Genomic DNA, 24815 nt, shown 5'->3' on the forward strand with positions numbered 1-24815 from the left:
AATTTGGTGGTGAATGATTTGTGTTTAGGTGGTAAATGAAATGTGTTGTGGTGGGGGATGTGTTCAGTGAAGTGATGCCTTTGATGTTCAGCAGTGACTGGAAGATTGATGGCTGACACGTTCCCATGACTGTGTGGTGTGGTCAGTGTGTGAGACAGAGGGGCTGGTTGATTGATTGACAGGAACCAGACAACACGTGTTGTGTGTACTGTGTTCTGATTGATTGACAGGAACCAGACAACACGTGTTGTGTGCACTGTGTTCTGATTGATTGACAGGAACCAGACAACACGTGTTGTGTGTACTGTGTTCTGATTGATTGATAGGAACCTGACAACATGTGTTGTGTGTACTGTGTTCTGATTGATTGACAGGAACCAGACAACACGTGTTGTGTGTACTGTGTTCTGATTGATTGATAGGAACCAGACAACATGTGTTGTGTGTACTGTGTTCTGATTGACAGGAACCAGACAACACGTGTTGTGTGTACTGTGTTCTGATTGATTGATAGGAACCAGACAACACGTGTTGTGTGTACTGTGTTCTGATTGATTGATAGGAACCAGACAACACGTGTTGTGTGCACTGTGTTCTGATTGATTGATAGGAACCAGACAACATGTGTTGTGTGTACTGTGTTCTGATTGATTGATAGGAACCAGACAACACGTGTTGTGTGTACTGTGTTCTGATTGATTGATAGGAACCAGACAACACGTGTTGTGTGTACTGTGTTCTGATTGATTGATAGGAACCAGACAACACATATTGTGTGCACTGTGTGTGCTGACCTGTGATGTCACTTCCAGTTTTCAGCCGGCAGACTACACTATGATATCAGTAACACAACACATGCAGTTCTGTCTTGGTGTGTGATCACTGTTGCTTCCGGAATTTTGTTTTATCTTAAAGCCATATAACCAGCAAAACAGTTTTTGTCATTATTATTCTTATTATTTTTCTTCTTATTATTATTACTATTATTATTCGCATTTGATGCATTTATCCAATGTATCTTTCTTTTTAATCATCTTATTACAGCAAGTGTTCATCATGTAGTTTTCAGAATTATAATTGTGAAGGTTTAGCCTGGTACTGGAATGGCTTATTATTGTGAACATTTTAGCTAAATATTGCAGTATTTTAGACTAACATAACAGTCTATTTTGTTGCTTTTTAACTGCACCATTTTAACATATGACTGAAAATGTTTTAGCGGTGGTATAACATTGGTTTTATTGACCGAGTTCTGTTTTAGCAATGGTATAACATTAGTTTTATTGACTGAGTTCAGTAGTGTGTACATACACTTGTCTGGCAGGGGTAGTTTGTGGTAGCTGTTTAGATTTTTGCATGTACAGTATGTGCATCATGATCTGGTCTTTTCGTTACCCCCCCACCCCCAACATGTCGTCATTCTGTGTGTGTATTGTTAAATTGTTAATTCACAGAATCTGTTGTTTGGTTTTTTGGGGGGAAGCAGGGGGAGCAAGAGGGGGGGTGGGGGTGGGGTTCTTCCTTGTCAGAAACACAGTCATGTGATGACAAGAAATTGTCGTATATGTGACACGTTTTTGATGAAGAGTAGTTAGTACAGTTTATTATTTTTGATGAAGAACTTGGAAGTTGAAGGAGCACTTGTCCACCAGAGACTGTAGACAGAGGGTGAAGTGAATCACACAGCAACAAGATAGATTCAACTCTTCCAGTCTTTTTACGTCTGCTTTTACAGTTTGACGGAAATAACTGAGCAGTGCAGTTGTTGTCTCAGCCATATTTTTGTCACTTCTTTCAGAATAACTTTCCTCTGTCTTTGTTCAGAACGTGTGTCTGTCAGCAGTACAGTAAAGTTCAGAATTGATTCTCATCATAATTGTATTTCCTCAAAGGAAGATTTTACCAACCCTTACAAGAAGACCATGGATACAAAAGTAACAAAAGTGCTACTATTGCGCACAGTGTCTCTGGCCAAATGAGGAAAGAGAACAGAGCAGAGCGTCTCTGAATGTAGTGGGAAGCGTGTTCAGTGCAGGAGCAGAGCGTCTCTGAATGTAGTGGGAAGCGTGTTCAGTGCAGGAGCAGAGCGTCTCTGAATGTAGTGGGAAAGGTGTTCAGTGCAGGAGCAGAGCGTCTCTGAATGTAGTGGGAAAGGTGTTCAGTGCAGGAGCAGAGCGTCTCTGAATGTAGTGGGAAAGGTGTTCAGTGCAGGAGCAGAGCGTCTCTGAATGTAGTGGGAAAGGTGTTCAGTGCAGGAGCAGAGCGTCTCTGAATGTAGTGGGAAAGGTGTTCAGTGCAGGAGCAGAGTGTCTCTGAATGTAGTGGGAAAGGTGTTCAGTGCAGGAGCAGAGCGTCTCTGAATGTAGTGGGAAGCGTGTTCAGTGCAGGAGCAGAGCGTCTCTGAATGTAGTGGGAAAGGTGTTCAGTGCAGGAGCAGAGTGTCTGAATGTAGTGGGAAGCGTGTTCAGTGCAGGAGCAGAGTGTCTGAATGTAGTGGGAAGCGTGTTCAGTGCAGGAGCAGAGTGTCTCTGAATGTAGTGGGAAAGGTGTTCAGTGCAGGAGCAGAGTGTCTGAATGTAGTGGGAAGCGTGTTCAGTGCAGGAGCAGAGTGTCTGAATGTAGTGGGAAGCGTGTTCAGTGCAGGAGCAGAGCGTCTCTGAATGTAGTGGGAAAGGTGTTCAGTGCAGGAGCAGAGCGTCTCTGAATGTAGTGGGAGGCGTGTTCAGTGCAGGAGCAGAGTGTCTGAATGTAGTGGGAGGCGTGTTCAGTGCAGGAGCAGAGTGTCTCTGAATGTAGTGGGAAAGGTGTTCAGTGCAGGAGCAGAGTCTCTGAATGTAGTGGGAAAGGTGTTCAGTGCAGGAGCAGTCTCTGAATGTAGTGGGAAGCGTGTTCAGTGCAGGAGCAGTCTCTGAATGTAGTGGGAAAGGTGTTCAGTGCAGGAGCAGAGTCTCTGAATGTAGTGGGAAAGGTGTTCAGTGCAGGAGCAGAGTGTCTGAATGTAGTGGGAAGCGTGTTCAGTGCAGGAGCAGTCTCTGAATGTAGTGGGAAAGGTGTTCAGTGCAGGAGCAGAGTCTCTGAATGTAGTGGGAAAGGTGTTCAGTGCAGGAGCAGAGTCTCTGAATGTAGTGGGAAGCGTGTTCAGTTCAGGAGCAGAGTGTCTCTGAATGTAGTGGGAAGCGTGTTCAGTGCAGGAGCAGAGCGTCTCTGAATGTAGTGGGAAAGGTGTTCAGTGCAGGAGCAGAGCGTCTCTGAATGTAGTGGGAAGCGTGTTCAGTGCAGACGTTCTCTGTACAGCTGGGAGGTTTGGAGAGACATGATATAGATACATAAGTATCCATATCAATCAATCACTCAATGCTGTCAGCAAAGTGACCATATGGAGGGGAACATTGCACGGACATTTCTTTGTGTCAAGCTGCCTGATTTGTATAGATGGAATTCCTTACAGTTATTTGTACACTGAATTACATTTTGGTTCACAGCACTCCTGAACTAACCGTGCACACACACCTTTGTGTGAAACGTTCACAGTCCACGTTGAACATAATTATGCACTCTGTATGTCGGTATTGTACAGTACTGTTTTGGATGAGGACTAGTTCAGCTAGGAAACTCTAGAATTTGGTATTGCTTTGTTTTCATTTTTGAAGGCACGGACATCTAACCTTTTGTTTTGTAGTGGTTGTGTTATGTAATTGGAATGCATACCCTGTTTCAGATCAGTATAGGGAATGGTTATTGATCTTTGATCGAGTTTGCTTTTATTTATTTCATTTTCATCTTTTTTTCATTGCTGTTTGCTGTGTGGTAATGGTTCAGCAGTACGAGTTCAGGCTGTATTTCTGTTCATTGCTCTGTGCATGTGTTTGTGCATGTAGGTGTTATTGTGTGTGTGAGCGTGTGTCTGTGTACACATTGTTAGGTATACATCTGCTGGACATGTGTTTGTGCATGTAGGTGTTATTGTGTGTATGAGCGTGTGTCTGTGTACACATTGTTAGGTATGCATCTGCTGGACACCTCATAATTATTACGGACTTCAGTTTCCAGGTTTCAAAAGTTGCCAATGACGCACCACTGCACATTTGTTCATGCATACATGTTTTTTGTTTTTTCCTCAGTTTTATACCAGTTTGTCCTTCAGAGATGGCGATGTTGGAATCGGCCTAAAGTACCGAACAGATGGCAAGCTGTTTAACGTCAGAAGGCTTCAAGCAAAAACGAAGGTCATGACAGACATCATCAGAGACTTTTTGTTTGCTGATGATTGTGCCCTCAACGCTGGGCACAACTCAGTGTCGACAAGATTGCCACTGCCAGCAGGAACTTTGGCCTTACCATCAGCACGAGGAAAACTGAAGTTCTCCATCAGCCAGCCCCAGGGAAACCCTACGTTGAGCCCAACATCACAGTCAACGGTCAGAGACTCAGTGCGGTGGAGCGGTTCACATACCTTGGCAGCACACTGTCACGAAATGTGACAATCGATGATGAAGTGAACGTCAGGATTGCAAGAGCAAGTGCAACTTTTGGTAGACTCAATGCAAATGTCTGGAACAGAAGAGGCATTAGTCTTGAGACCAAGCTAAAGGTCTACAGAGCAGTAGTTCTCCCCACACTACTGTACGCATGCAAAACTTGGACAGTGTACCAACGACATGCCAAGAAGCTGAACCACTTCCACACAACATGCCTCAGGAAGCTACTGAACATCAAGTGGCAAGACAGGACCCCAGACACAGAGGTGCTCGCAAAAGCCACCCTTCCCAGCATCTTCACCATCCTGATGAAGTCCCAGCTTCGCTGGGCTGGACACGTGGTGCGCATGCCAGACCATCAGCTGCCCAAAAGGCTCTTCTATGGCAAGCTGCAACAAGGGAAGAGATCACACGGAGGTCAGAAGAAGCGCTTCAGAGATACTCTGAAAGTCTCTCTGAAAGCGTTTGATATCAACCCTGACTCCTGGGGGGAATCTGCAGTGGACCGTGACAAATGGCGCGCTGCTGTGCACAAAGGCGCCAAGTTGTGCGAGGCCAACAGGACTGCTGCAGCTGTTCAGAAGAGGCAGGCCAGAAAGTCACAGGCAAACAAGCTCCCTGACAATGGTATGCCTGTCTTTGTCTGCCCCAACTGTCAGCGAACATTTCGTGCGCAGATTGGACTATTCAGCCATCTGCGCACTCACAGATAGATTCATGAGCATCCTCCCCCCCACCCCACCACCACCCTCCCTCCATCCCCCAGCTGGATGACAACAATGGTCATCATCGATCTCGATGGACACACCACCACCATACCAGTTTGTATCTCTGGAAATATGGAAAGAATCTATTTCTGAAACTGCTAATTTAAGGGACTTTTCCCCTTTATTGAAAGAAAATGGACAAAATTCACACTCTATTTGTGTGATCCTCTGTCACAAAGAGATTATTGTAACATTTCAGTTTATGTTTGATTTGATATTTTTATAGAACTTTTGAGCTATTTAGGCACACCTTAGACTGATGTTGTTAATTATACTTTCATATATGTATGCATATATGTATGTATGCCAGAAAAATGTGGAATTTCATAACTCAGAAAAACATTTGTAAACTTAATAAGATGGTGATGATTTAGCTGATTACCGAGAAAAAAGTAGATGAAACTGATGGAAAAAAAAGAAAGCTGTAATTACAATGGACTTCATACAACAGAAAGGTAGTGCTCCTCAGGTTTGCTGTGCTGTGGAGTCCCACGTTTTCCTGTCTCGCCGTGACACTTCTTCTGCTGCCATCCTGGGCTGCACCTCCCAGCTTCACCCACATACATGTACATGTGGGGTTTTACATGTGTGACTGTCTTCACCCTGCCTTGTAGACAGCTAGACCTTTCTGTGGTGTGCCTGCAGTTCTTGTCTCCACAGCCCATGGAACACTGACATGATTAACAAAATTAACGCATACATTTGATCTTCTGTATGAGCAGGGTTTAGGCATTTGCTGGTGTGCACATAGGTTGACACAGGAGTTTGGAAAAGATCCCCTCCCATAACCTAGCAGGCATACAGAAAGGTTCATAATGGAAGATCATGTCACAGCTCTCTGTCTGCACTCTTTCCTCACGGCATGCCCATGTTTCATTGGCCGACAGGTGTTTAGCATGCGTAATCATGTCAGAAAAAGGAAACAGTTGGTGTCATACTGTAGCATGTCAAAGTGATGCAAACCAGGCCTGTCCGTTTGCTTCTTGGCCAAATCCTGTGGCAACTCAGTGATAAGACATCTCGCTGATTGTCCGCTGTCTGCAAGCCAAAGGCCATTGGTTGATTGTGATTGTCCGCTGTCTGCTAGCCAAAGGCCATGGGTTGATTGTGATTGTCCGCTGTCTGCTAGCCAAAGGCCATGGGTTGATTGTGATTGTCCGCTGTCTGCTAGCCAAAGGCCATGGGTTGATTGTCATCATCTTTGGAACAGATTGAGGGGGAAATCTCTGGACTAGATGGATTGATTAGGAAGAAGAGATATTTGGAAGAAGAGAAATTAGTTAATTGTCAGTGTCAAAGACATCACAGTTTTGATGATTATCACTGACATTGAATTGATTGGTGATTATCACTGACAGTGAATTGATTGGTGATTATCACTGACATTGAATTGATTGGTGATTATCACTGACAGTGAATTGATTCTGACATTGAATTGATTGGTGATTATCACTGACAGTGAATTGATTGGTCGATTATCACTGACATTGAATTGATTCTGACATTGAATTGATGGTGATTATCAGTGTCAAGGAACTGATTTTGATGAGCTTACAGGAAATTGATTGGTTGATTGTATGTATCCAATAAATTGATCAATCTGTCTTCAGTGTCAAGAAATACATTTGTTAGGCGTTAGTATCCACAGAACTGATCGCTTGATTATGGAATGACAGTAAATTCATTGGTTGGTTGTGCATATTCAGTAATTTGATTGATCAATCCTCAGTGTACACAGAATGATTGGCTGACTTAATGGAACGTGACAAAGGATTTGATTGGTTGATATCAGACTCCTAGGACTGATCTCAGTGTGCAGGGAACTCATTGGTTATCTGTTAGTGTCTAAAGAGTTCTTTGGTTAATATCAGACTCAAAGAATAGTTGATCCTCTGTATCTGGGAAATGTTAAGTCAGCCATAAATGTCTAATGAATTGATTCGTTGATATCAGACTGCAAGGATAATTGATCCTTTGCATACAAGGAAATTGGTGGTTGACATTAGTCTCCAATGAATTGGTTGATATCAGATTCCAATGATAGCTGATCCTTTGTGTACAAGGATGGTTGATATCAGATTCCAATGATAGCTGATCCTTTGTGTACAAGGAAATGGTTGGTTGACATAAGTCTCCAAAGAATTGATTGGTTGATATCAGACTCCAATGATAATTGACCATTTGCATACAAGGAAATGGTTGGTTGACACAAGTCTCCAAGGGATTGACTGGTTGATATCAGGGCTGTGACATCACTGAGAGAACAGATTACAGGTCAGGATGTCAGTCACCATTCTCTGTTTGGACTTCTTCATGTTCAGCGGTGAAGAGCTAACTGGCCACATTGTCTGGTTGTCTGGTGGTCAGTCTGCAGGCTGGTTGACTGACTGACCATGTGTGTGCAACGCTGGAGAATTGTTGGTGTTCAACACATTGTTTTCTCACCTGTGTTGAAGAAAATGATTGTTGTTTGTTTCCATCAGTGTCTGAAGTGTTCCCTGACTGCCTGCCATTGTCCAGGGCATCAGTGAGATGATCTTAGTCATACTCTGACAGCCACTGGTTGACTGTGTTGAAATATCTTTGATTGACATTCACATGTTTCGGAGCAGAAACGTTCAGAAAAATAATTAAGTTGTAGCAGATGCTTGCAGGTTGAGTTTTTTGTTTCTGTTTTGTTGTTGTTGTTGTTCTGTGGTCAGTGTCACATTTCGAGAGAGATGTTGTTTTGAAGAGGGATGTTTCACCAAGAGCAGCTTTACATCGTGAATCGTGAAGCTGGTGTTTTTTGTGATGTTTTGCCAAAGTACTTAACCCATGAAATATGTGTGGGCTGTTAACGCATTTGTCATTTTTTTTTTTTTTTAAACTGTTAGTGTGATGTTTTTTTGTAAGTTGTGTGTTCTGCAGAAGTGATTTGTATCTGATTTAGCACGAAAGAAGCTTATGTTTTGTGCACAGTATGTCACTGTTGTGTGTGTGTGTGTGTGTGTGTGTGTGTGTGTGTGTGTAAGAGAGCTCTTTTGAAAGGCAGTGTCATTGTGCCTTTGTTAAGATGCAGCCACTTCCTTCCATATATCTGTCATTTCCTTTCTGTTTATCAGAGGCCTCTTCCTCCCATATATCTGTCATTTTCTTTTTGTTTATCAGAGACCTCTTCCTCCTATATATCTGTATCATTTCCTTTCTGTTTATCAGAGGCCTCTTCCATATGTATGTAATTTCCTTTCTGTTTATCAGAGGCCTCATCCTCCCATATATCTATCGGTCCTTTCCTTTCTGTTTATCAGAGGCCTCATCCTCCCATATATCAGTCATTTTCTTTCTGTTTATCAGAGGCCTCATCCTCCCATATATCAGTCATTTTCTTTCTGTTTATCAGAGGCCTCATCCTCCCATATATCTATCAGTCCTTTCCTTTCTGTTTATCATGAAAGCTGTTGTGTCCACTTTACCACAATGTTACACCACATGAATTGTTTTCTCTGGTGAATCTCCAACTTTGAGACCAAAGGTTTCAGGATTGTTTTAAAATAGTGAAGAAGAAGAAAAAAGTATTGTGTGTCAGAAAATAGGATTATCCAGCTTAATGTGATAAACACATAGATATCAGTTGAAAAGAGGTGGTTTTTTTTTAAAGAAACAAAACAAACACCACCATCACATTGACCCAAAATATATTTTTGTTTTTGGCAGAAGCTAAGAGTGATGCCACTTTTAAGTCAGTTTTGATCTGAAATGCCTCGAAATTGCCAAAATATTACAGCAAGGAAGACTTTGTGTGTATGTGTGTGTGTGCATGTGGTAATGTGTCTCTCACTCTCTGGGATTTAATTTTCCTCTTTATTAAGAATGGACAAAGTGTAACGACATGAAAACCTGCATGAAACAAAGCAGGTGATCAGAAGGACATCTGATGGCATAAAAAACAAAAACAACAACTGGCGTGAACAGATGTATGTTTGCTGTCATGACAGTGTTCTTGATACCATACAGACACATCTTGATTTTAGGGAGAGAGAAAAGTGCTGGTATTAATGGCAACATGTGAGTGTGTTTCAGTGCAGGAAGGACTGAGGGACGCAGCACAGAAACACACAGCTGTGCTGTCAGGTGCTGGTCGTTCCCTGGGCAACATGCGGTCTGTCAGTCTGTCTGTCTATTTGTCTTTCTGTCAGTCTGTCAGTCAGCCTGTCTGTCTGTCTCTGATCAATCATTACTGTTTTAATCAGAACTTTGGCTACTAGTTTCTTGTCTCCCTGAATTTTGTGTGGTATTTTGTCATATTTCTTCACTCAGAGAAACCTGTTTCGATGCAAGATTGATACAGTACATATTGCATTCACTTAGGAGAGCATGCAGAATTTCAGAGAAACCAGTCCTAACAAAAGATTAATACAATACATATTGCATTCACAGGGATGGTCCTGATATCTACAGCTTTCTGCCTTTAGTGGTGTTTGTCAGTATGTCTTTTTTTCTTCTTTTGTTTATCAGTTTAATGTGGTGTTTGTTGTTTGGGCCTTCTGGTTGTAGTGTCTTACCAGATATGTTTCTGACTCCTTTGGTACTTTGTGTTTCATGTGGAGGTTGATTAGGGAATGGGTGATGTCTTCTGACAAGTCAGTACAAATGTCACCAGTCATTTACTGCACAGTATGAGTGAAATGAATAAGTATGTGTGTCAGTCTGGCTTTTGGATTGGAGGACATTTTTAACAGAATTTCTCCAGCCCTTTATATGGCCCCTTTAGTTGGCTGAGCTAGAAATAACGATGATAACATTGTTCACGGTTTTCGTTTGTGTTATCAAAGATCATCATGTTCACTTTTTTTTTTCTCTCTTTTTCTACATTTATGTTACTGAGTACCTATCAATCATTCACACTTTAGCTTTTCATTCGTAAAGGAAGATCATGTTCTGTTTGTTGTCGTTTTTTGTTCATATTGCAAAGACTTCGTATGTTTCTTTGCTTGTGTGTCGTTCATGTGTGAAAAGACTGTCATGTCAGATTTGTCCATTGGATAGCCTTTGTTTTCCCTATATATGGTCATTTTTTTCCTTTTTTTATTTTTTGTGTTTTTGGTTGGTATTACTGCGTGCAGATAAAATGCTTCTCAATTTACTATGGAGACTTTGCACCCACAGTAATTTCTTTCATTTTATTCAGTTACTGTTTGTTATGAAGGCAAGTAAAACAAACACAACAGAAAAATTGGGGAGTGGTATATTATGATCTGTGAATGCAGTACAAGTGTGGATGGAAGTAGGAAGAAATGGGCAGATGATGACGTGTGTGTGTGTGTGTGGTTTGTGATCTGTGTTCTCATTTCTTCATAATGATGTGTGGTTTGTGTTCTGTGTTCTCATTTCTTCATAATGATGTGTGGTTTGTGATCTGTGTTCTCATTTCTTCATAATGATGTGTGGTTTGTGTTCTGTGTTCTCATTTCTTCATAATGATGATGTCTGGTTTGTGTTCTGATTTCTTCATAATGATGATGTTAGCAGCTGAAGACAAAGAGATGGCTTTAACTCGTTCAGTACGGCCAGTCCTCTCTTCTCCTCTACACAGACCCCTCGGATGTCCAGTGGGTGTCTGAATGACCCAACCTTTAGCTTCCGTCGTCAGAATTGTGGTATTCTTTGTCAACATTCAAGTCTTCAGTATAAGAGCCTTCCGCTTGCAATATTTTGATGATGGTAATTGGGGTGAAACGCTGTTAACGTTGTCTCTTTCGCCATTCGTATGGAAAGAGTTAAAATGGGAGTGTGTGTGTGTGTGTGTGTGTGTGTGTGTGTGCTGAGAGAACATGAAATAATTAACAAGCACAAGCAATAAACATAAACAAAACACCAAAAGAAACCACCACACGATAATGCAAACAGAATAGTTTATTTTCAGATTGAGGGGGAAGATTTATATATAATAGTTAATATATATAAACCATAAAAGAACCAATGCTCTGATACAGAGCACTAATTTCATATGATACAAGACAGTGGTGAAATAGCATACATATACACCTGGCGTACATAGTATTTTGCATAAGAACCTAACCTGACTACCCCAGTCAGACATACTGCATAGACATCTGAAAGTCATGCACAGACGGCATGACACATACACAGAAATAAAAGCAAAAATCACAATTGTGGATAGACATCAAGCAAAACGAACAAAGACAGAAACCTGTGACACAAATCTTCACCTCAACGCATCACTCGAAACAAAGCACAGGCACCATCTGTCTCCGTGAAAAACAAGCACGCATCTACACAAGGTTTAATTTTTAATAGCATCCTGCGTAATGAGACTTGCCAGCACAGATCCCACCACCATGGCTGTGTGAACACCGAGTAACAGCACATTCACTGAACCATGTCGGTCAGTAACAGTCACTAGTAACAGCATATATTCACTGAACCATGTCGGTCAGTAAGTCACCAGTAACAGCACATTCACTGAACCATGTCAATCAGTAACAGTCACCAGTAACAGCACATTCACTGAACCATGTCAATCAGTAACAGTCACCAGTAACAGCACATTCACTGAACCATGTCGGTCAGCAACAGTCACCAGTAACAGCACATTCACTGAACCATGTCAGTCAGCAACAGTCACCAGTAACAGCACATTCACTGAACCATGTTGGTCAGTAAGTCACTAGTAACAGCACATTCACTGAACCATGTCAGTCAGTAACAGTCACTAGTAACAGCACATTCACTGACTGAACCATGTCAGTCAACAACAGTCACCAGTAACAGTCACCAGTAACAGCATATATTCACTGAACCATGTTGGTCAGTAACAGTCACCAGTAACAGCACATTCACTGAACCATGTCGGTCAGTAACAGTCACTAGTAACAGCACATTCACTGAACCATGTCGGTCAGCAACAGTCAATAGTAACAGCACACATTCACTGAACCATGTCGGTCAGTAACAGTCACTAGTAACAGCGCACATTCACTGAACCACGTCGGTCAGTAACAGTCACTAGTAACAGCACACACTGACTGAACCATGTCGGTCAGTAACAGTCACCAGTAACAGCGCATTCACTGAACCATGTCGGTCAGTAAGTCACCAGTAACAGCACATTCACTGAACCATGTCGGTCAGTAACAGTCACCAGTAACAGCACATTCACTGAACCATGTCGGTCAGTAACAGTCACCAGTAACAGCACATTCACTGAACCATGTCGGTCAGTAACAGTCACTAGTAACAGTACATTCACTCAACCATGTCAATCAGTAACAGCACATTCACTGAACCATGTCGGTCAGTAACAGTCACTAGTAACAGCACATTCACTGAACCATGTCGGTCAGTAACAGTCACCAGTAACAGCACATTCACTGAACCATGTCGGTCAGTAACAGTCACTAGTAACAGCACATTCACTGAACCATGTCGGTCAGTAACAGTCACTAGTAACAGCACATACACTGAACCATGTCGGTCAACAACAGTCACCAGTAACAGCATATATTCACTGAACCATGTTGGTCAGTAACAGTCACCAGTAACAGCACATTCACTGACTGAACCATGTCAGTCAACAACAGTCACCAGTAACAGTCACCAGTAACAGCACATTCACCGAACCATGTCGATCAGTAACAGTCACCAGTAACAGCACATTCACTGAACCATGTCGGTCAGTAACAGTCACTAGTAACAGTACATTCACTCAACCATGTCAATCAGTAACAGCACATTCACTGAACCATGTCGGTCAGTAACAGTCACTAGTAACAGTACATTCACTGAACCATGTCAATCAGTAACAGCACATTCACTCAACCATGTCGGTCAGTAACAGTCACTAGTAACAGCACATTCACTGAACCATGTTGGTCAGTAACAGTCACTAGTAACAGCACATTCACTGAACCATGTCGGTCAGCAACAGTCACTAGTAACAGCACATTCACTGAACCATGTCGGTCAGTAACAGTCACTAGTAACAGTACATCCACTGAACCATGTCAATCAGTAACAGTCACCAGTAACAGCACATTCACTGAACCATGTCGGTCAGTAACAGTCACTAGTAACAGCACATTCACTGAACCATGTCGGTCAGTAAGTCACTAGCATCTAAAACTAACGTCAATGATACAATCGTCACCCAGTGCAGAAAGCAAAGACAGCAGCAGCGCTCTGAAAACTGAACCCACAATCGGTAACTTCTGCCTCATCCTTAAAATGGAACAAGGCCAAAAAAAGAAGAAAGAAAAGAAAAAACATCCAATACATCCAGTAGTTATATATTCCCCACAAACACCTGACTTGCTTTGGAAATAGACAAGACGTTGAAAACATTTAAGTCACTTTTTTTTTCCTTATAAAAAATTTTTTTTTTTTTTTTTACATTCATGCATTCCTGAAAAAGCATTTCCATTTGCAAACCACAAGCAATCACTGTGGAAAAATGTCACCATACCATTTACTAACTTTCAGTTGATATTCAGACCTTCACTCTGGCAGTGATTATTTTCAGACTCTTCTCTTTCAACATGAGACAGACAATGGACAATCAACTGGCAGATTCTCTTAATACATTGTCACTTCTAATTAATACCATGACATTCACTTCCAATTAATACCATGACAAACAGTCACTTCTAATTAATACCATGACAAACAGTCACTTCTAATTAATACCTTGAAAAACCAGAAATCAGTCTGAACAGATGTTCACAACAAGGGGAAAGTGTGGACGGTACATGTCAGGGTAATTAGGAAAAAAAAAAAAATATATATATATATATACATATACTAATTAAAGACAAAAGAGTGATGGTGTTCTGAACTGGTGACCACAGTACAGATATTATACATATATATATATATATTGTTTGTCATGGCAATATTGTCTTTCATGTTCAGGGTGCAGCTGGTTAAGGCACAGGGTATTCAAGAGTCAAAAGAACAAAAGCATTTTAGAAACAAGCACAGCTATACATAGTGCTGACACGTCACCCCCACACACACTGTACACAAGAGCTGCTCTCCCGGACCCCAATGTTCTGCTAGTGCCCAACTGACGTGGATTCAGCAAGTGGTCAGCTGTACCATCACTGGTAAGATAAACCAAAAAAACCAAACAAAAAAAAACCCTCCAACGTGTGCAACAGCTATCAGCCAATGTCCCAGGGGGCTAATGAAATACATTTGTTGCCTTGCTCTGCCTTTGTGTTCCCCAAAACTGACTGACTGTGGGTCCACTGTAGCTTCATGCAGTCACTGAAAAATCCTCAGGGTGACGGAGGTTCCTTCGTATCAACATGGTATCGATCCCCATCCACCCAGCTGGGCCAAGAAGTAGAATGACAGTGCTCCTACCCTGGGTCACATGACAAAAGCTAGCCAGGAACAGCAACTGCGATATCGTTTGACCAAGATGTCCAGGAAATAAACACAAACAAGGAGTAAATGGCAGAGCTGGCCAGGAATATTGAACAGCAATAGTTTTAACCAAGACAGTTCTACACCACTGACAGTTCTTCACCAATTCAAATAATCAAGAGAACATGACTACATGGAAGGATTCTCACTCACACAAAATTCTGCTGGAATTAAACCTACAAGCAAGCCAAACAGTTCCACATGTACACCAGTTCACAAAATAAAGAAAACATTGATACACAAAAAATTTGCTGAAATTAAACCTACAAGCAAGCCAAACAGTTCTGCATCAGTTCACATATTCATAATGAAGAAAATATTTCTACATAAAAATTTGCTGAAAATAAACAAACAAGCCAGCCAAACAGTTGAAGACTGCTTCACATGATAAAGGACACATTGCGACACTGAAGGATTCTCAGTGACACAAAATTCTGCTGACACTGACCTGACCTTGGTGCAAACTTCACAGAGAAAAACAGTGCTCCTTCACCAGCATTGTGTTGACTCATTATTTATCAACTGGAATTCTGATCGAGATTCTCCCACTTCACATCACTACTGCTTATAGTATTATTACCATTGTCATTACCGATAAAGATATTACCATCATCATTACTGCATATAGTATTCTTACCATCATCATTATTGCTAATAGCCCAGCTGACTGCACATAGCTATATCGAACCATCAAACAGGGTTACTTCCCTTTCAGTCTGCCGAGTGTATGTAAATTTTCTATGTGATTATGTAAATGGGCACATGACAGAGTCAAACCAGCAGGGCATGTCAAACGTACACGGCACTGAAGAGTTTGTTTAATCCATGGCTAACACATATCACCACCAGAAACCCACTGAAGAGTTTGTTTAATCCATGGCTAACACATATCACCACCAGAAACCCACTGAAGAGTTTGTTTAATCCATGGCTAACACATATTACCACCACAAACAGCACAAATAATCCTGTCTATCTTGCACCGAGGGTATACTGCTGCTTGATGTATCTCTGTCAGTAAAATTCTTTTCTCATCTCCTATGTGGTCAAGTCACTGCTACACTACAATCATCATGCTTACTGTTCCATGTTTCACAACACTGCAAACAGCAGAGCCATACACACATCTTAGTTCAGACTAGAAGCACCATGGATAGACTGTAGCATTATATATAATACTTGTGGAAATAATTTTGAAAAAGCACACTGTAGTATGAACAAACATATATTGATAAAATCTTTAAAATTCTGTTCAACAGAATGAACATGGTGTGGACATGAAACTGAATACAATCAACACATCAGTGCCAGCAAAGAAATGACAAGATTCTGCAAGCAGACACAGCTCATAACTCCCGAAGCACACGAGATTCTGCAAGCAGACACAGCTCATAACTCCCGGAGCACACAAGATTCTGCAAGCAGACAGCTCATAACTCCCGAAGCACACGAGATTCTGCAAGCATATACTGCTCATAACTCCCAGAGCACACAAGATTCTGCAAGCATATACAGCTCATAACTCCCAGAGCACACAAGATTCTGCAAGCAGACACGGCTCATAACTCCCGGAGCACACAAGATTCTGCAAGCAGACACGGCTCATAACTCCCGGAGCACACAAGATTCTGCAAGCAGACACGGCTCATAACTCCCGGAGCACACAAGATTCTGCAAGCAGACACAGCTCATAACTCCCAGAGCACACAAGATTCTGCAAGCAGACATGGCTCATAACTCCAAGAGCACACAAGATTCTGCAAGCAGACATGGCTCATAACTGCCAGAGCACACAAGATTCTGCAAGCAGACACAGCTCATAACTCCAAGAGCACACAAGATTCTGCAAGCATATACTGCTCATAACTCCCGGAGCACAAGATTCTGCAAGTATATACTGCTCATAACTCCCAGAGCACACAAGATTCTGCAAGCAGACACAGCTCATAACTCCAAGAGCACACAAGATTCTGCAAGCATATACTGCTCATAACTCCCGGAGCACAAGATTCTGCAAGTATATACTGCTCATAACTCCCAGAGCACACACGATTCTGCAAGCATATACTGCTCACAACTCCCAGAGCACACACGATTCTGCAAGCATATACTGCTCATAACTCCCAGAGCACACAAGATTCTGCAAGCATATACTGCTCATAACTCCCAGAGCACACACGATTCTGCAAGCATATACAGCTCATAACTCCCAAAACACATCACCAATGTTTACAGTTCATGCTCCGCACAAAGCTACCACAATATTACAGTCATGAAAACAAGAAAAAAAACAAAATAATGTGAAGTATGGCACAACACTGTTTTTATGCTGTAACGTCCACATAGTGTAAGCTATTCCAACATTATGGACAGCTGTTAACACACTGTAGAAACTTCTTTCCACCACAACAGATACATCAGACACTGACTCCAGAGATTTTCATCCGAACACACCACTCCTGGCCACCATTTCTCTTTAACACAAACACCCCTGAAGAGTAACACAGAAAGAAAACGATAGCATATAGCAGCTATGTTTTACAATAATCATAATATAAATATCCACACTCCAAAGAGTTTTGACTCCAAATCTAAAAATATCAAAAAAGGTATCAATCTCATCAGTTCTGTCTCAAACCAAGATAAACTGTGAAAATACAGACCGAATGGTGTGGAAGAAGTGACTAGGAAAGGGAAGAGGAAGGAAGTGCATAAAGAATGGAAGCCATAATGCCCAGTATATCACTGCAGCAAAACAGCTTGTGTTCAGTCAGACTGCTGGCGATTACACACCTGTTTACATCTAAACTTTATTATGAACAGAAACAGACACTGCCCAAAACACTTTATTCTTAACAGCAACAGACACTGCCCAGAACAGCCATCTGAGACAACAGCAGTCATCTGAGACAACAGCACTGTCATGTGAGACAGCATAGTCCTGTGTCTAATGGCTGACCACCGTCCATGCACTCATCGACATGCGTTTCACCACCTTGTCGTCTCAAGCACCACCATTTTCCACTTGCTACAATTTTCCACATGAGAAAAAAGGAGCCTATCCATCAGAAATGAAAGCAAGACTGTGCAGCAGCAATTTGAAATAAAGTCAACGCAAAAAAAGACAACCAAAAAACCTGGATTGGAAACAAATTATTAATCTACTTTCAAAATGTGAACTTATAACGGTCACAAAACCGTTATTTGTTTACATGCAACGTAATTGTGTAATCTGAAAGGATATATTATGAATGATGCATACACCTGAAGGGTAAACAGGTGTGTTGTTCCAGAAACTAGTCACCTGTATCTATATCTGGCATCATGTAATCTGAAAGGATATATTATGAATGATGCATACACCTGAAGGGTAAACAGGTGTGTTGTTCCAGAAACTAGTCACCTGTATCTATATCTGGCATCATGTAATCTGAAAGGATATATTATGAATGATGCATACACCTGAAGGGTAAACAGGTGTGTTGTTCCAGAAACTAGTCACCTGTATCTATATCTGGCATCGTGTAATCTGAAAGGATATATTATGAATGATGCATACACCTGAAGGGTAAACAGGTGTGTTGTTCCAGAAACTAGTCACCTGTATCTATATCTGGCATCGTGTAATCTGAAAGGATATATTATGAATGATGCATACACCTGAAGGGTAAACAGGTGTGTTGTTCCAGAAACTAGTCACCTGTATCTATATCTGGCATCGTGTAATCTGAAAGGATATATTATGAATGATGCATACACCTGAAGGGTAAACAGGTGTGTTGTTCCAGAAACTAGTCACCTGTATCTATATCTGGCATCATGTAATCTGAAAGGATATATTATGAATGATGCATACACCTGAAGGGTAAACAGGTGTGTTGTTCCAGAAACTAGTCACCTGTATCTATATCTGGCATCATGTAATCTGAAAGGATATATTATGAATGATGCATACACCTGAAGGGTAAACAGGTGTGTTGTTCCAGAAACTAGTCACCTGTATCTATATCTGGCATCGTGTAATCTGAAAGGATATATTATGAATGATGCATACACCTGAAGGGTAAACAGGTGTGTTGTTCCAGAAACTAGTCACCTGTATCTATATCTGGCATCGTGTAATCTGAAAGGATATATTATGAATGATGCATACACCTGAAGGGTAAACAGGTGTGTTGTTCCAGAAACTAGTCACCTGTATCTATATCTGGCATCATGTAATCTGAAAGGATATATTATGAATGATGCATACACCTGAAGGGTAAACAGGTGTGTTGTTCCAGAAACTAGTCACCTGTATCTATATCTGGCATCATGTAATCTGAAAGGATATATTATGAATGATGCATACACCTGAAGTGTAAACAGGTGTGTTGTTCCAGAAACTAGTCACCTGTATCTATATCTGGCATCATGTAATCTGAAAGGATATATTACGAATGATACATACACCTGAAGGGTAAACAGGTGTGTTGTTCCAGCGACTAGTCATCCTGTATATATCTGGCATCGTCCCTTTCTGCACACTGGATGACAACTACAGCTCACAGCACAGGCACTTGAAATAAAATGAACATCCATCAACAAAAATAAAATAAAATTTCTAAAATGTCAGCAAAAAAAAAACAGTGTAAATATATTGAGCATAATCATACAGTTTGAAAAATGAGCAAAATAAGGCTCTTAAGTTACCACAGTACAGAAATTCTGTAGAATGATACAATGATTGTCAGTTGTATAATACAGTGTAATTAAAACTCTGCCACTGAAAAATAATTAGGTGTTCTAAAATTTAAGTTGTTTTGTATTTATGGAAGAATATACTAAATACATTTGCAACAAAGATTATATTTCATTAATTCATATTACTCATGCCGTTGTAGACTGACTTGCTACATCAAGCTGACTTTTATTTGGTTTTGCTGGTTTTTCTTCTTACAGTTCTGTTGCTAGTGTGTCAGCTTCATGGAAACTACACAGAATGTTTGTTAGTGAACATGCCTGGAAATATTCCTGAATTCATCTGACATAGGAAGAAAATCTGAAGGCAAAAAAAAAGTTGTCACATGCCCACAAAAAAAACAAACAGCAGCTTATACCAGAAAAATCACAATGGGTGCTACTCTTTCCATTCCACTAATGTTTTATATATTAATCTTTCTATGATGCCTGTCAACAAATGGTCTGCATTGGCTTCAAACTACAGCTGTACTATTTATATCATACTGTATATCTTTCTACACCAGTCAGCAAAAGGTCTGCATTGGCTTCAAACTACAGCTGTACTATTTATATCATACTGTATATCTTTCTACACCAGTCAGCAAAACGTCTGCATTGGCTTCAAACTACAGCTGTACTATTTATATCAGCAAATGTCTGCAGCAGGTCTTGTCCAAAAACAAGAGACCCAAGCAAAAATAATGGTTGATTTGGACAATACACTAAGTATTATTTGTTGACTGGGCTAGTTTTATGAGTAAAACCAAACATGATGATTCATCTTTTCCTCTCCTATTATATCTTCACTCACACCATAAGAGTTTTTTTTTCTTTCTTTTTCAACCTGTAAAGTTCTAGTTTCAAGTCAGACCTGTTTTTCTATCACTGTACACTACAAAACAAACTGACCATTCTATATGCACTGCAAAACAAACTGACCAATAAAACTTCTTTTTTTTTTTTTTAAATCAGCAGCAAGACTCCTGACATAGGTGTGACCCTAACATGCTGGTCAGACAATGACCGCCTACCAAAACAGTAACATGAAATGAAACACCTACCCCCGCTTTCTGTAAAACAGTAACATCTGTAAAACAGTTACATCAAATGAAACACCTGCCCCCGCTTTCTGTAAAACAGTCACATCAAATGAAACACCTGCCCCCGCTTTCTGTAAAACACTAACATCAAATGAAACACCTACCCCCGCTTTCTGTAAAACACTAACATCAAATGAAACACCTACCCCCGCTTTCTGTAAAACACTAACATCAAATGAAACACCTACCCCCGCTTTCTGTAAAACACTAACATCAAATGAAACACCTACCCCGCTTTCTGTAAAACACTAACATCAAATGAAACACCTACCCCCGCTTTCTGTAAAACACTAACATCAAATGAAACACCTACCCCCGCTTTCTGTAAAACACTAACATCAAATGAAACACCTACCCCCGCTTTCTGTAAAACACTAACATCAAATGAAACAAAGGAAGAAATAAATACATGAAAATAAGAAATAAAACAACATACAAACAAGGCGAATCGCTGAAATAAAATAAGGAAATAATGCACCATGTGCAGTCCCCCTGAACACGAGGAAGGTTTGACGCTGAAGAGGACACAGGCAGCACGGCTCCTTCTCCACAGTCATGACTGCCTTCATCCCTTCTCCACAGTCATGACTGCCTTCATCCCTTCTCCACAGTCATGACTGCCTTCATCCCTTCTTCACAGTCATGACTGCCTTCATCCCTTCTCCACAGTCATGACTGCCTTCATCCCTTCTCCACAGTCATGACTGCCTTCATCCCTTCTTCACAGTCATGACTGCCTTCATCCCTTCTCCACAGTCATGACTGCCTTCATCCCTTCTTCACAGTCATGACTGCCTTCATCCCTTCTCCACAGTCACAACATCATTCTCCACAGTCATGACTGCCTTCATCCCTTCTCCACAGTCACAACATCATTCTCCACAGTCATGACTGCCTTCATCCCTTCTCCACAGTCATGACTGCCTTCATCCCTTCTCCACAGTCACAACATCATTCTCCACAGTCATGACTGCCTTCATCCCTTCTCCACAGTCACAACATCATTCTCCACAGTCATGACTGCCTTCATCCCTTCTCCACAGTCACAACATCATTCTCCACAGTCATGACTGCCTTCATCCCTTCTTCACAGTCACAACATCATTCTCCACAGTCATGACTGCCTTCACGCCCTCTCCAGTCATGACAGCCTTCATCCCTTCTTCACAGTCACAACATCATTCTCCACAGTCATGACTGCCTTCACGCCCTCTCCAGTCATGACAGCCTTCATCCCTTCTTCACAGTCATGACTGCCTTCATCCCTTCTCCACAGTCACGACTGCCTTCATCCCTTCTCCACAGTCACAACATCATTCTCCACAGTCATGACTGCCTTCATCCCTTCTTCACAGTCATGACTGCCTTCATCCCTTCTCCACAGTCACAACATCATTCTCCACAGTCATGACTGCCTTATCCCTTCTCCACAGTCACAACATCATTCTCCACAGTCATGACTGCCTTCATCCCTTCTTCACAGTCACAACATCATTCTCCACAGTCATGACTGCCTCATCCCTTCTCCACAGTCACAACATCATTCTCCACAGTCATGACTGCCTTATCCCTTCTCCACAGTCACAACATCATTCTCCACAGTCATGACTGCCTTATCCCTTCTCCACAGTCACAACATCATTCTCCACAGTCATGACTGCCTTCATCCCTTCTCCACAGTCATGACTGCCTTCATCCCTTCTCCACAGTCACAACATCATTCTCCACAGTCATGACTGCCTTCATCCCTTCTCCACAGTCATGACTGCCTTCATCCCTTCTCCACAGTCATGACTGCCTTCATCCCTTCTCCACAGTCATGACTGCCTTCATCCCTTCTCCACAGTCACAACATCATTCTCCACAGTCATGACTGCCTTCATCCCTTCTCCACAGTCACAACATCATTCTCCACAGTCATGACTGCCTTCATCCCTTCTCCACAGTCATGACTGCCTTCATCCCTTCTCCACAGTCACAACATCATTCTCCACAGTCATGACTGCCTTCATCCCTTCTCCAGTCACGGTTGCCTGGCCATTATTTCAGGCTGACAATGAAGCCACACGATGCAGTGAAGTTTACACCCAGAACATCAACAACGACCCAAACAAAAAGAATGACTTGCCTTAAGTCAAAACAAGAACAAATCAAACATGGAACAACAAAACAAAACTCTCAGATGGATGTTCCTTTTAATCTTGTGTCTGTACACCGTTCCTGGTTCAACAGTGTGAAAGGTCATCACGACAATCCCCATAAACAAGGGGGTCAAACCAGTACGACAAACCGTAACTTTTAGCTTGACACTCAAACCCTGCTGAGCATTAACGGTGATCAGAAACAAACAATGCTGTTCAATTCTGAAAGCAAATCACGTTCAGGCGATGTAATTCCCTGTGCATCCTATTCTGCAGATGGACATAGTGTTCCCATATTCTCTCTCCGTTCCTTCCCGTCACTGGGCATCAAATTCATGAGTTAAAAATTGAGATTCCTCTTGACCCTGATCACAGTTCACATAGAATGCAATGTGACAAAAATATGCAGGAGATTCTCCCCCCCACCCCCCACACACCCCTCCCCTTCTCCACCCCCCCCCACCCCCCCCACAGTGAACAGGCAGAACACAAAACATGAACAAACAAACAGCAGAAGAGATTCCTTTCCTTGTTCTCCATGACTTTTCAATGTAAACAAAACAGAAGAAAAATAATCAAAGCCAGAGACTATGAGTTTAACGCAGTGCCAAAGTAAAATTTGTTTTCACGACGTCAGCAGCAACAGCTGATAAAAGTTGAGATTCCTCCTCTCTATACAGTGGATACAGGCAGCATCACAGCAACACACTGTACAACACAGTATTACGTAACAGTGTGCATCCCTCCAGACAGCTGACACGTATCAGTGGTTTTGAAACAGGCAACACCATCACTGTACCCCCCCCCAACCCCCCCGCCTTCCATGCTGTACCCAGCACTGGGCTGTAACCCACCACTGCCAGCAAGTTGAAAGTTCAATGTGGAACACAGCTCGGGATCAAGTTTAGACACAAACTAACTCAACTGACAGACACATAGAAACAAACTGTTCAAGCAGACACACAGAAAAGAACTGTTCAGCACTAAAGGCAGGGACTGTGCCGATTGGCTGAGCAAGCCACAGGGCCTGGCGAAGGCATCTTTGTACTGAGTTAGCCGTGAAGTTTTGGCCAACAGAGAAACAGGCCAAGTTTGCATCAGGCTGACATGGTACAGTATATGACAACCTAACAGTCAACTACGCCACAGCCACAACTTGTACACAACACAACACAACATCCCAACAGTCAGCAACAAGGCCAGAACAAGCAGTGAATGCATGTCAAAGTGGAAAAAAACACAAAAGAAAACATACACCACTACCATCACACACACACACACACACACACACACACACACACACACACACACACACACACAATTGCAAGCTAACTTCTGCGAAATATTAATAATAGTAAATAAATAAATAAATAAATATAATACATATTTATATAAAAAAACATCACTTCAACCAAACTAGATAACGATAATAACATAAAAAATACCTATAAACAGCCTGACACTGTAGCATACAGAGCAATAAACCCAGAAAACCAAAGCTCACACCAAAGGAAACTAGACTGGAGTCAGCAGGAGGCCAGACAGACGTGGTGAATGGAACTGGTAGACCCCCCTCCACCACCACCCCCTCCTTCACCCTCACGTACATCCTGTCCACCCCCACACCCCCTCAGATGCGGAAGCTCTCCTTGGCAGAGTCGATGTGTGAGAGCCGCAGGTAGAGGTCACAGCCGATGCCCTCCATGCTCTCCAGGGTCAGGCTGCCCCCCAGGTAGTTGGCGTAGGCACGGCTGGACGGCAGGCCAAACCCGTACCTGGTGTACAGAGACATTATTATCATCATCATCATTATTATCATCATTATCATTACTGATAGGTAGGCATGGCTGGACAGCAGGCCAAAGCCATAGCTGGTCACAGAGGTTATCATTATCATTATTATTATTATTGTCATTACTGATATGTAGGCACAGCTTGATGGCAGGCCAAACCCGTACCTGTTACACTGAGGTTATTATCATCATCATCATCATTATCATCATTATTATTATTACTGATTCATAGGCATGACTGGACAAGGGGCCAAACCTGTACCTTGTACACAACCTGCACCTATTACTTACAATGACAATAGCAGCAATAATAATAAGAATATTGTGCTTTTGAACCTCTCAAACATATTGACTGCTTTGTGTCTGACTCACATGTTACTCTAAA

At 41.8% G+C, this 24815-nt stretch overlaps 2 protein-coding genes across 2 annotated transcripts in view; one reads left to right on the forward strand and one right to left on the reverse strand.

Annotated features, from left to right (window-relative positions):
• Positions 1 to 125: 125 nt before the first annotated feature.
• Positions 126 to 8879, forward strand: LOC143274671 (uncharacterized). The gene is made up of 3 exons (XM_076578545.1): positions 126 to 141; positions 4647 to 7265; positions 7309 to 8879. Exons 1-2 carry the CDS (start codon positions 126 to 128, stop codon positions 5189 to 5191), a joined length of 561 nt encoding a protein of 186 aa, XP_076434660.1. The 3' UTR covers positions 5192 to 7265; positions 7309 to 8879.
• Positions 8880 to 11122: 2243 nt separating this feature from the next.
• The window catches only part of LOC143274597 (branched-chain alpha-ketoacid dehydrogenase kinase-like), a 72637-nt gene continuing 58944 nt past the window's right edge, over positions 11123 to 24815 (reverse strand). Inside the window, exon 11 of the mRNA XM_076578459.1 lies at positions 11123 to 24412. Within this exon, the coding sequence (XP_076434574.1) occupies positions 24268 to 24412 (145 nt within the window). The 3' untranslated portion in view covers positions 11123 to 24267. The remainder of the gene's footprint in view (positions 24413 to 24815) is intronic.

Source organism: Babylonia areolata, chromosome 29 (genome assembly GCF_041734735.1).
Source record: "Babylonia areolata isolate BAREFJ2019XMU chromosome 29, ASM4173473v1, whole genome shotgun sequence".
In the NCBI taxonomy this organism is placed as follows: Eukaryota; Metazoa; Mollusca; class Gastropoda; order Neogastropoda; family Buccinidae; genus Babylonia; species Babylonia areolata.